The sequence below is a fragment of the Ciconia boyciana genome, chromosome 14 (assembly GCF_034638445.1).
Source record: "Ciconia boyciana chromosome 14, ASM3463844v1, whole genome shotgun sequence".
In the NCBI taxonomy this organism is placed as follows: domain Eukaryota; kingdom Metazoa; phylum Chordata; class Aves; order Ciconiiformes; family Ciconiidae; genus Ciconia; species Ciconia boyciana.
The window spans coordinates 445,384-456,782 of record NC_132947.1 but is presented as its reverse complement, the minus strand read 5'-3'; the positions used below and the strand labels follow the sequence as shown (position 1 = coordinate 456,782).

At 73.2% G+C, this 11,399-nt stretch overlaps 1 protein-coding gene across 1 annotated transcript; it reads left to right on the top strand.

Annotated features, from left to right (window-relative positions):
• Positions 1-608: 608 nt before the first annotated feature.
• On the top strand, positions 609-6,969 carry MMP9 (matrix metallopeptidase 9). The gene is made up of 13 exons (XM_072879600.1): positions 609-2,493; positions 2,715-2,953; positions 3,329-3,477; positions 3,749-3,877; positions 3,960-4,133; positions 4,210-4,383; positions 4,522-4,695; positions 4,819-4,974; positions 5,064-5,289; positions 5,436-5,575; positions 5,689-5,839; positions 5,945-6,048; positions 6,358-6,969. The coding sequence occupies exons 1-13, from the start codon at positions 2,350-2,352 to the stop codon at positions 6,465-6,467; spliced, it is 2,070 nt and encodes a 689-aa protein (XP_072735701.1). The 5' UTR covers positions 609-2,349; the 3' UTR covers positions 6,468-6,969.
• Positions 6,970-11,399: the final 4,430 nt, after the last annotated feature.

The following is an 11,399-nucleotide window of genomic DNA, read 5'->3' as shown; positions in this document are numbered from 1 at the left end:
CCTGCCATTGCTCCCCTCCGAGCCCCGTCCCGGTCAGTGCCGCTCTGCTCGGCCGTGGCTCTGCCCTCAGGGGTGCCGCAGGCGGCGTGGCGCGGCGTGGCGCGGTGCGGTGCGGGGGTGCTATGGCAGCGCGCCCAGGCTGTGGGAGCTGCGGCTCCCGCATGTGGCAGAAACGAGGGATGGGAATAGCATGGGAAAGGCCCAGGGATTTGCTGCAGCGCCGGGGAGGCCAGAGCCGGATCTGGCTCCCTGGCTGCGCCCCAGAGCCGGTGTCAGACGTCCCCTTGCCCGCGCTGTCCTGGGGGTGCATCCTCCCAGCGGTGCTTTTGCATCCAGCTCCAGCACCAGCTCCGTGTGCTGTGGGCTGAGGTCCTGGCAGCCTGGAGGGTGGAGGACGTGGAGCGGTGCCGGCTCCCTGCGCACCCCGGGAGCCATCGGCTGCAGCGGGGGCTGCGGGACGCCTCGGCTGAGCCCCGTGTCCTCAGCCCGGCTGCTGGCCAGGCAGGGAGCGTGGGGAGCTGCCGCCTCCTGCCTTGCAACGAGCTGGGCCATGCGCAGGGCTGAGGGGCGGCAGGCTGGACCCCGGGGGAGGGGAGGTGGCGGGGGTGGCCTGGCTGTGGGGGTTCCTGGCCCGTGTCCCGCCAGGAAGGGGCTGCGTGTGGGCACCCAGGGCTGGACGTGTTCGTCACACCGGGGCGCAGGACGGCGGCTGCTTGTGAAGCAACTTCCTCTGCCTGGGAACCGGGGCTGCTCTTGCAGGGCTGTGGTGGGGAGTGAGGCAACCCCGCGATTTCTCAGCCCTGCTTCCTCCTGGCAGGGCTGGTGCTGCCTGTGAGCTCCCTGTGCCTGTCTGACCGCAGCCCCGGCGCTGCATCCCATCGGCACCGGGCGCCTGCCGCTCGGCAGCTCCCCTGCACGCGGCCGGGCTGGGAGCGGGGCCGTGGGACCCTGGCCGGGTGGGGAGGGGGTCCGGGGCAGAGCCCCCGCCCGGGGTGAGCCCCCTCAGTGAGCCCATCTGCCCCGCGTGGGCGATGCTCCCCCAGGGATGAGCGCTCCCTCGGGTGTCGGGGCTCCTCCGCAAGAGCGCAGGGGAGCACGGCCCCTCGCCTCTCGCCATCCCTCAGCCTTGCTGGACTCCAGCGTAACTCAGCCAGAGCCCGGGGTGATGCAGAGCCGGGGGTGGCTGCAGGGCCGCAGCCCGGGCTTAGCGAGAGCTGGGAAAGGGGAACCTGTCCTGGGACCTGCGTCTCAGGCAGCGTCGCTGGGCTGCACCGGCCCTCCCACCTCCCCCGGCTGACGCTGCGCCTTTCTCTCCGCTCTGCCATCTGTTTTCCTCTCGCTCCTCATCCCTGTTTGCTTTCCCCTTCACCACTCCTGTTCCCACAAGCGTCGGCACTTTGGGAGAAGCAGGAAAACACCATCCCATGGCGAGGTTTGTGCTGCGCTGAGTGGGAACCTGAGTCAGCATCACCCTGCGGAGCAGCCGGCAGCGAGGACAGGGCACCCCCATGTCCCGTGGGCCCCGCCGGAGTGTCCCCAGGCACGGAGCTGCTCCTGTGCCAGGCACTGTCCCTGGTCCCGCAGGGCTCTGCCAGGCAGCGGCCGGCAAGTGGGCTTAGAGGCACCTGTGAGGCGATGAGACACGAGGACCTCCTGTGCTGGGAACACTCTGCCCCACCGGAGTGATGCAGCCATGGTGGGGGACATGGGGACGGACGCTGCATCCCGGTGAGGGTCCGAGCTCCGGCGTCCGGCTCCCGGGCAGGTGGGCCGCAGGCGCCGGGGCTCTGGGCAGGGGCTCCCCTGCCGGCTCTGCCCGCGCAGCCCCAGTGCCCACCCAGGCCCCCGCGGGTCTGGCTCTGGTGGCATTGGCCCTCAGCCGGCTGAGCTCAGCGTCGGCCGGTTGCCGCAACACGGCTGCAGGGTCCCGAGCGCCCAGCTGTCCCCCCAGCCTCCACGCTCCCCTGCTGTCCCCGCTGCCACCACAGCCTTGGGACCGGCAGGGCAGTGCCCCTCACCGCCGGCCACCCCGCCGTGGGGCAGCCCCAGGGCAGCCCCGGGGCAGCTGAGCTGTGCCGTGCCCTGGCTCTTCCTCGCACCCATCGTCGTGCCTTGCATGGCCACGCGACAGAGTGTGTTTAGTAAACAAGGTGATGAAACAGTTAAGGCAGGGAACGGAGGAGCCTGAGTGTGCGTTTCGTCACTGTGGGAAGGGAGCGTGAGTCGCTGAGGGGTCTGAGGGTGACTCATTGCCCTCCCCGCCACATAAATAGGAGTGGGAGCCCGGTGGCACCCAGAGCGAGCAGCGGGGACCCAGCACAGCCACAGCCCTCCTGCCACCGCTGCGCCATGGCACTTGTCCTCCTGGCCTCGCTCGCCGTGGGGCTGCTGGCTCTCTCCTGCTGCGCAGCCCCTCTCCAGAGCAAGCCGCAGGCGGTTGTCACCTTCCCCGGGGAGCTGGTCAGCACCCTGTCGGACCTGGAGCTGGCGGAGGTGAGGAGAGCGCGGCCCCACGGCCCCCTCCGGGCACCCAGGACCCCAAGGGGCTCCCGGGGCGGCAGTGCGGGGCTGCGGGCTGAGCTCAGGGGCTGCCTGTCTCCCTGCACCCCTGCAGGTGCCCGGGCTGGGGTCGGGCACCGGGGGTGTGCGGTGCCTGGGACCGCCCGAGCCCCCTCCCGCCTCGCTCAGCCCTGCCGGCTGCCTTTCCTCCCCAGAGCTACCTGCTGCGGTTTGGCTACACCACGGAGGCAGAGGCAAGGACGAGCAGCAAGCACGTGTCCCTGGCCAAGGCACTGCGCAAGATGCAGAAGCAGCTGGGCCTGGAGGAGACGGGGGAGCTGGATGCCGGCACGCTGGAGGCCATGCGAGCCCCCCGCTGTGGCGTCCCCGATGTGGGAACCTTCCTCACCTTCCAGGGGGACCTCAAGTGGGACCACATGGACCTGACGTACCGGTGAGTCTCTGCCCCAGAAGGAAGAGCCTTGTGCCCGCAGGGCGACGGTCGCCAGGGGATGGAGACGGGTGCGAGGGCCCAGGCAGGGTGGCAGCCTCCGCTCGGCCCGCGGGCCATGCCCCGGCACTGCCGGCACAGCTGGGTCTCGGTGCAGCCAGGGCCAAGCTGGCGCAGAGGCGGCATCTGCTCCCCGGCGCCCAGGAGAGCATCTGAGCCCCAGCCTGAGGGTGGTGGCCGGCTGCTCTGCCCGGCCGTGCCAGCGCTGCTGTCCCCTCCTAGGGCGGGGGCACCTCCCCGCCATATGCCCGGAGCAGGGTCACTCCTGCGGCACGAGCTGGGACCTGGCAGCGCTGACCCCCCTGCTTCCCCTGGCAGAGTGATGAACTACTCCCCCGACCTGGACCGTGCCATAATTGATGACGCCTTCAAGCGGGCGTTCAAAGTGTGGAGCGATGTGACCCCCCTCACCTTCACCCAGATATACAGCGGCGAGGCAGACATCATGATCATGTTTGGCAGCAGAGGTGATGTCCCACGGGCAGGCAGGGAGCCGGGAGCCGGCTCAGCTGTGGGGAGAGGGCTGGCAGGTCCCTGCCCACGGGACCGTCACCCTGCATCTCCCCGGGCCGTGTCCCCGCGTGCCTGGGGTCCCTCTGCCCCTGCACGTGCCAACAGGCATGTGCGCGTGCAGGCACGCAGGGGCTGCGCAGGGCTCGCGTGCTCGGGGTCTGTGCGTGCGCTGGGGACAGGGGGCTCCCCTGGCAGGGCCGGCTCTGAGGGTGCTTGTCCCTGCAGAGCACGGGGATGGGTACCCCTTCGACGGCAAGGACGGGCTCTTGGCCCACGCCTTTCCCCCGGGCCAGGGGGTCCAGGGTGATGCCCACTTTGACGACGATGAGTTCTGGACGCTGGGCACTGGCTTAGGTAAGGGCAGCGTCCGACGGGTCCGGGGGGGCCGAAGGTGCCCGCCCCAGCCTCGTTGCTGAGCCGCCCCTCTCCCAAGCAGTGGTGAAGACCCGCCATGGGAATGCCAACGGGGCCAACTGCCACTTCCCCTTCGTCTTCGAGGGCCACTCCTACTCCCGGTGCATCACGGAGGGACGCACGGATGGGCTGCCCTGGTGTGCCACCACCGCCAGCTACGACCGGGACAAGAAATACGGCTTCTGCCCCAGTGAACGTGAGTAGCAGCGGCTGCAGCCCCTGCCCGGCCCCGCAGGTGCCCGGGGCCGTCCTCACCCCTCCTCGCCCTGCAGTCCTCTACACCAACGGCGGCAACAGTGACGGGTCCCCCTGCGTCTTCCCCTTCATTTTTGATGGCACCTCCTACGACACCTGCACCACGGACGGGCGCTCTGACGGCTACCGCTGGTGTGCCACCACCGCCAACTTCGACCAGGACAAGAAATACGGCTTCTGCCCCAACCGAGGTGCGAGTGGGGAGGGGGCGTGCGGGGAGGGGGCGCGCAGGGTGGCTGGTCCCCAGCCGTGGTGCGCAGGGTGGGCGCCTGAGGGGTCTCAGGGCTGTCCCGGGGACCGAGGCCAGCCCCACTGACACTGTGCTGCAGACACGGCGGTGATCGGCGGCAACTCCCAGGGGGACCCGTGCGTCTTCCCCTTCACCTTCCAGGGGCAGTCCTACAGCTCCTGCACCAGCCAGGGCCGGCAGGACGGCAAGCTCTGGTGTGCCACCACCAGCAACTATGACACCGACAAGAAGTGGGGCTTCTGCCCAGACAGAGGTACCAGCCCCCCTGCCTGCGCCCTCCGGCCCCACGCCGTGCTGGCACAGTCCCCACGGGCATCGCGGTCCCTGGCTGGCATGTCCCGTCCCACCAGGCGCTGAGGCCAGTGCTTTCCCCCAGGTTACAGCATCTTCCTGGTGGCTGCCCACGAGTTCGGGCACTCGCTGGGACTGGACCACTCCAGCGTGCGCGAGGCCCTGATGTACCCCATGTACAGCTACGTCCAGGACTTCCAGCTGGACCCAGATGATGTCCAAGGCATCCAGTACCTCTATGGTGAGCAGCTGTGCTGCGGCTGGGCGTGCCGGGGGTCCCGCAGTGCTGGGCCAGCCCCCAGCCTCACGCCCTCCCCTGTATTCGCTCAGGTCGTGGCTCTGGCCCCAAGCCCACCGCCCCTGCGCCCGTGCCCACCGAGGAGCCCCAGCCCATGCCCACGGAGGCCGGCAGCACCTCCACCACCGAGGAGGAGGAGGAGACACCGGAGCCCACAGCTGAGCCCGTTCCTGTGGACCCCAGCCGGGATGCCTGCATGGAGAAGAACTTCGACGCCATCACGGAGATCAACGGGGAGTTGCATTTCTTCAAGGACGGGTGAGCGGCAGCACCGGGTGCCTCCTGCCCTGGCAAGTGCCAGGGCAACAGGGGGGCGTGGAGGCACACGGGGCTGTGCCAGGGGGGTGGGGGTCATGGGGCTGTGCCAGGCTTAGGTTACCAGGACGGCTGACCTTCCCCACCAGGAAATACTGGACCCGCTCGTCCTTCTGGAAGTCCGGCATTCAGGGCGCCTTCTCCATCGCAGACACCTGGCCCGGCCTCCCAGCTGTCATTGACGCTGCTTTCCAGGACGTGCTCACCAAGAGGGTCTTCTTCTTTGCTGGTGAGCTCTGCCCCAGCCGCCCTCGGCCCCAGTGCCACCGGCATCACGAGGAGCCTGCTCCTGCCCTGGCACCCCTGGGGCCGGCTGACGCCCGTGCTCTCGCCCGGCTGCAGGTCGGCAGTTCTGGGTGTTTTCTGGCAAGAGCGTGCTGGGCCCCCGGGGGATCGAGAAGCTGGGCATCGGGAAGGAAGCCGGCCGCATCTCGGGGGCCCTGCAGCGGGGCCGTGGCAAAGTGCTGCTCTTCAGTGGGGAGAGCTACTGGAGGTGAGCGGGTCCGGATGGCTGCAGCGGTGCCTGCCGGCTCCCCCCGTGGGGGGCTGCGACGGAGGGCTCCCGGCAGCCCTCAGCACGGCTCTGCTCTCCCCGCAGGCTGGACGTGAAGGTCCAGAGGGTGGACAAGGGCTACCCCCGCGCCACCGACGACGTCTTCACCGGTGTCCCCCTCGACGCGCGCAATGTCTTCCTCTACCAAGGTGAGCGGGGACCTGGCGGGTGGGGGCTGTGCGGTCACTCCCGCGCTGCCCCGAGCCTCCCGCGGGCAGGGGCTTCGTTGCCCCGGTGCTGGGCGCAGGATGCGTGCGGGCGTGGGGAACGGCCCTGGGGCAGGGCACGCCATCGGCCCCGGCGGGTCCCTGCGGTGGGGCTGGCCGGGCCCTGGCGAGGGCTGTCTGCCAGGGCCAGATCCCCACGTGCCCGCGCCGCTCAGGCGGCTGCCGGGACGGGTCCTCGCACAGCCACCCTCCTGCTGATCCTCCGTTCCCTCTGCCTCCCTCCTCGCCCAGACAAGTACCACTTCTGCCAGGGCACCTTCTACTGGAGAATGACGCCGCGCTACCAGGTGGACCGGGTGGGCTACATCAAGTACGACATCCTGCAGTGCCCCCAGCACTGAGGACACAACCACCCGCCCGGCTCCGGCCGGTGCACTGCTCCCTGCCCGCCGCTCCCAACCCCTCGGCTCCCGTCTCGCAGCCTGACCCCCCGGGGCACCGGGGGCCACGCAGCCTCGCGGCCGTGGGGCAGCTCCCGCCGAGGTGGGGGCTTTGCCGTCTCCCCGGCAGGAAGGGGCAGGGAGTCCCGGGGCCGCCCCTCGGGAGCTGCCCCGCCCGGGGAGCCCCGCCGGGGGAGCGGGACTCTCGCTGCAGCGGGCACCGCGCAGCCCCTGCCCGTGCCGGCTCCAGCGCGCAGGGGCGTTTGCCTGGTGCAAACCGCACACGGATCCGTAACGACTTCGGCTTTTTCCTGGGCCGGCCACGCCGCGTGGGGCCGGGCTCCGCTGGGAGCTGGCGCCCGGGGACTCGGCCGGGGCAGGGACACGGGGCTCTGCCTCGCTCCTGCCGGCCGCCCGCTCTGCCGACCTCCGTCTGCCCGTTTTTAATAAAGAGAATCCTTCGGACACGGCCTCCGAGTGCTCCGTCCGCCGGCCGGGGCCGCAGCGCGGCAAACCCCCAGGGTGCGGGGGGCCAGTGTCGGTGGGGAAGGGGGGGCTGCAGCCAAGCCCCCCTTCTGCTGAGGGCTCTGGGATCCCTGAGGGACGCTGGGTCCCACCGGGGGGGGATGTACCCCGGTCCCAACATCCCCCGCCACCAGCCCCCGTGCCCCCTGTGCCCCTCCAGAGCCCCTCCTGCCCCCCGCCCCCCCCCAGGCCCTGGCTCCCCCGTACCCCGCCAGCCCCCAGCCCTCCCCTGCGTCCCCAGCTCTCCACGGGTGGCGAGGGACGGGCGTTTGTCACACGGCGTGTGGCCTGGCCCCGCAGAGCCGCCCTGCCCCGGCCCACCCCACCCCACCCCACCCCGGCCGGTCCCAGCGCGGCCCGCGGAGCCCAGCGCCGGGGCCGGGGGCTGCCCGGAGCCGTGGCAGGGTGGGGCGGCCGCAGCCCCAGGACTGTAATTAGTGTAATTAGCGGCCGCGGCTCCGCGCAGGGCGGGGGCAGAGCGCGGCCCCGTCCCGTCCCGCGGGGTCCGGTCCCAGCACCCCCCGTGCGGCGGCGGCGGCGGCTGCGGGGCCGGTCGACCCCGCGGTCCGTCCCGTCGAGCCGAGCCGAGCTTAGCCTAGCCGAACCGAGCCGGGCCGAGCCGTACCCAGCTGAGCCCTGCCGAGCCTAGCCGAGCTTTGCCAAGCCGAGCCGTGCCGAGCTTTGCTAAGCCGTGCCGAGCCGAGCCGAGCCGAACCGAACCGAACCAAGTCGTGCCGAACCGAACCGAACCCAGTTTAGCCTAGCCGAGCTTTGCCAAGCCGAGCCGAGCCGAGCCGAGCTTTGCCAAGCCGAGCCGAGCCGTATCGAACCGAACCAAGTCGTGCCGAACCAAGTCGTGCCGAACCGAACCGAACCGAACCGAACCGAACCGAACCCAGTTTAGCCTAGCCGAGCTTTGCCGAGCCGAGCCGAGCCGAGCCGAGCTTTGCCAAGCCGAGCCGAGCCGTATCGAACCGAGCCGAGCCGAGGCGCGCCGAACAGAACCGAGCTTAGCCTAGCTGAGCTTTGCCAAGCCGAGCCGAGCTTTGCCAAGCCGGGCCGGGCCGGGCCGAGCCGTGCCAGCCCTGCAGCCGCGGGGCGGCGCGGCGGGCGGTGCCGCGGGCACTAGGACCCCGGTCAGCGCCCGGCGGGGCCGCGCTCGGCGGCCGCCGGGGCCCGGAGCCACTTGTGGAGGCGGCGGGGCCATGAGCCGGCGGTTCACCGTCACCGCGCTGCCCCGCCACGGCCCCACGGCCGCCCGCGGACCCGACCGCGGCGCGGGGGGCGGCCGCCTGCCCCGCCGCGACGGCAGAGGTGAGCGCCCGGGCACGGCCGGCGGGGTGGGCGCCGGGGGGGGGGTGGAGGCTCCGTGGGGCAGGCTCCGTGGGGCAGGGTCCGACGGGGCAGGGCCCGCGGGGAGGGGTCTGTGGGGCAGAGCCGGTAGGGCAGAACCGGTGGAACAGGGTCCGCGGGGCAGGGCAGGGTCCGTGGGGAAGGGTTCCCAGGGCAGCGTCCGTGGTGTGGGTCCGCGGGGCAGGGCGGGGCCATCGGGCCACCGAGGGGGTGTGCGGAGTCGCCCCGGGCCGGTGGTCGGTCGGCCGGGCCCCCCGGAGGCGGCGGGGACACCCGGAGCGGGGCTGCCGCGGGGCTCAGGGGACGGAGGGTGCGGAGCGGGGAGCGGGGCTCGGCCGCCCGGGCAGGACCCCCCATCCCTGGGCTCTCCCCCGGGGCTGCCCCCGCTCCCCGGGGAGCTCCCCTGACCTGTCCCCGTCCCGGGGGTCTGTCGCAGCAAGGCCCCGCTCCTGCGGGACCCGCAGCGGGACGGAGCCGGGATCATGGCTGGCATGCGGGGGGACGGCTGCGGGGTGCGGGGCTTTACACTGCTCTTTGGGTGGCCGTGGCAGAGCGTGGGCTGTGGGGCTGCAGCCGGGCCAGCGTGAGGGCATGGGGAAGGCAGGCTGCGGATAGCCCTCGGTGGCGGCGGCCCACCGGGCCGCAGTGGGCACAGGCGCTGGGGCTGGCAGGCCATCGCCTCGCGGTGCCCGGGGGATGTGGCGGCGGGGCTGCACCATCACCAGAGCCGTATCGATCCCAGAAACCCAGCTGACGGCAGCACCGTGCTGCGCGGAGCTGTGACCTTGTGCCCTCGGCGAAGGGCGCTGGTGGGAGGCGGCAAGCAGCTGGACGGGCACCGTGATGGCCAGGCCGGGCTGTGCCCCCGCGAGCGGGCTCTGGCCCCTGGGGCCCCCTGCCCAGGACCCCGGCTGTGGTGGGGCGGCGGAGGGCTGGGCCCGTTAGCGGGTGAGCGCAGGGCCACTTGTCACCCCACAGCATCCTGGGGCAGCTGGGCCTGGCCCATGGGCTGCACCAGGAGCAGAGCAGCCGGTGCTGGCTGGAGCCGTGTCCGGAGCCCGTGGCCCTCCAGGAATGGCTTATCGTCTCGGTGGCTGGTCTACTCGCGGGGGGCCGGGTGGGCCGGGTGAGGAGCAGGCCTGGCCACGGGAGAGCTGGGGTGGGCATGCCGCAGGGGCCACGGCAGGGGAGGCGCAGGGACGGCGTCCCTCCCCGGCTGAGCTGTGACCTTGCACCCTCGCAGAGGACAGCCCGCGGCCCGACCCTGCGGGCAGGCGCCCCAGGACCGACCCTGAACCGTGGGTCGGCCGCGGCCGTGGCAGGGTGTGTGCCGGAGAGCCCCCGGGGTCGCCCCGATTCACGCCCCACGTTGCTCCGGGGCTGTGGATGCAGCCTCCCGCGGGGATGGATGGAGGGGGTGCTGTGGGGCCGGGCGCCTGCGGGGCTGGCGTGGGGCTGCGGGCTGCAGAGCTGGGGTCCCAGGCACAGACCCTCTGCCCCGGCACAGACCCCGGCGCTGTGGGACCACCCGGCCCCGCGGGCCCTCGCCCCCCCGCTGGCCCGGCCCGGGGCAGCCTGCCCGGCGGGCTGGTTGCCGCGCTGCCTGCGCCGTGCCGGGGCCGTGGGGCCGCCCTTGCTGCCGCCGCTCCCGGCCGGCTCTGCCCGTGGGCGGCCCCGCGCGGCCGGCGCTGGGGGTGGTGCTGGGGCGGGCTTCAGCCCCGTGCGGAGCCCGGGCAGGGGCGGCCCGGGGCAGCCGCGGGTGGCACTTCCCGGTGCCGGGCAGGGTGCGGGCAGGGCGCCGCAGCGGGGGCCCCGGGGCCGGGCGCAGGTTGCCGCTGCCGCTGCAGCGCGGCCGGAGCCGGGGCTGGGCCCGGGGGGGTCGGGTCGGGACGGCCGCGGCCGGCGCGGGGTCTGTGCGGGGCCCGCGGGTGCCGGCGGGGGCGGCCGGGGCTGCGCGGGGCCTCGCCGCCGCCAGGGGGCGCTGCCGGGACGGGCGGCGCCGGCCCCCGAGGGCGGGGTGTGCCCCGCCCCGCCCCGCCCCGCCCCGCCCCGCCCCGCCGCCATCGCGGGACCCGGCCGCTGCGGCCGCCCCCGCGGGGGTCTCCCCCGGCAGCCGCGAGTGAGGGGCCGGGCCTCCCGCGGGGCCGGGCACCGGGTGGGCTTCCCGCGGGGCGCTGGCCGTGGGGCAGCTGCCCTGGCTCGGGAGGGCGCCGGGGCGTCCCTGGAGCGGAGCCCCCCCCGCCCCGTATCCCGAGGCAGCCGGGCTCGGCGGCAGTCGTCATGGCAACCAACTGGTTAAGGAGCCTCTCTCGTTGCCATGGAAACCGGGCCCGGTGTCATCCCTGCCGGCGGCTCCTGATGCTGGGGGGTTCAGCCGCTCTCGCAGACCCGCCGGGGAGGGCGGGGCCGTGGGCCGGGGGCCGTGGGCCGTGGGTCGTGGGCCGGGCTGTGTGGGGCAGCCGTGCTGGGGGCCGGTCCCGGGCGGGGGCTGGGCACCCGGGGGGGGGGGAGGGGAGGGCTTGGGCAGCGGCAGGGGCCCCACCAGCCCTGGCTGCGTCCCGGCCGCACGGCTGCCGCCTGCAGGGACACCCCACTGCGGGGCCGCTGCCCTGGGGGGCCGGGGTGCGAGGGTGGGGCAGCAGGCGCCGGGCACAGAGGGGTGCATGCAAGCGGCAGGCTTTGCGGGGGGGGGGCCAGCCCCCCTGCCCAGCCCCCCTGCCCAGCATTCCCCACTGCCGCAACCCCCCTGGCTCCCCCAGCTCCCCCAGCCTGGAGTCGTGCAAGGCAGGTTCGTGGGAGACCGGGTGCTCTTGGGAGGTGTCATTAAAAGCGCCAAGGGGCTGCGCCATGGAGGGGCTGAGTGGCACACCGAGTGTGGGACTGCTCCCGGGGGGTCTGGGGCAGCCCAAGTCCCACCTGCCACCTGCAGCATCTTCCCGAGGCCTCTCTGTGCCACCGAACCCACCACGGGGTGCTCCAGCGGGGTGCCAGGGGCCAAGGGTGCTTGCACAGGCC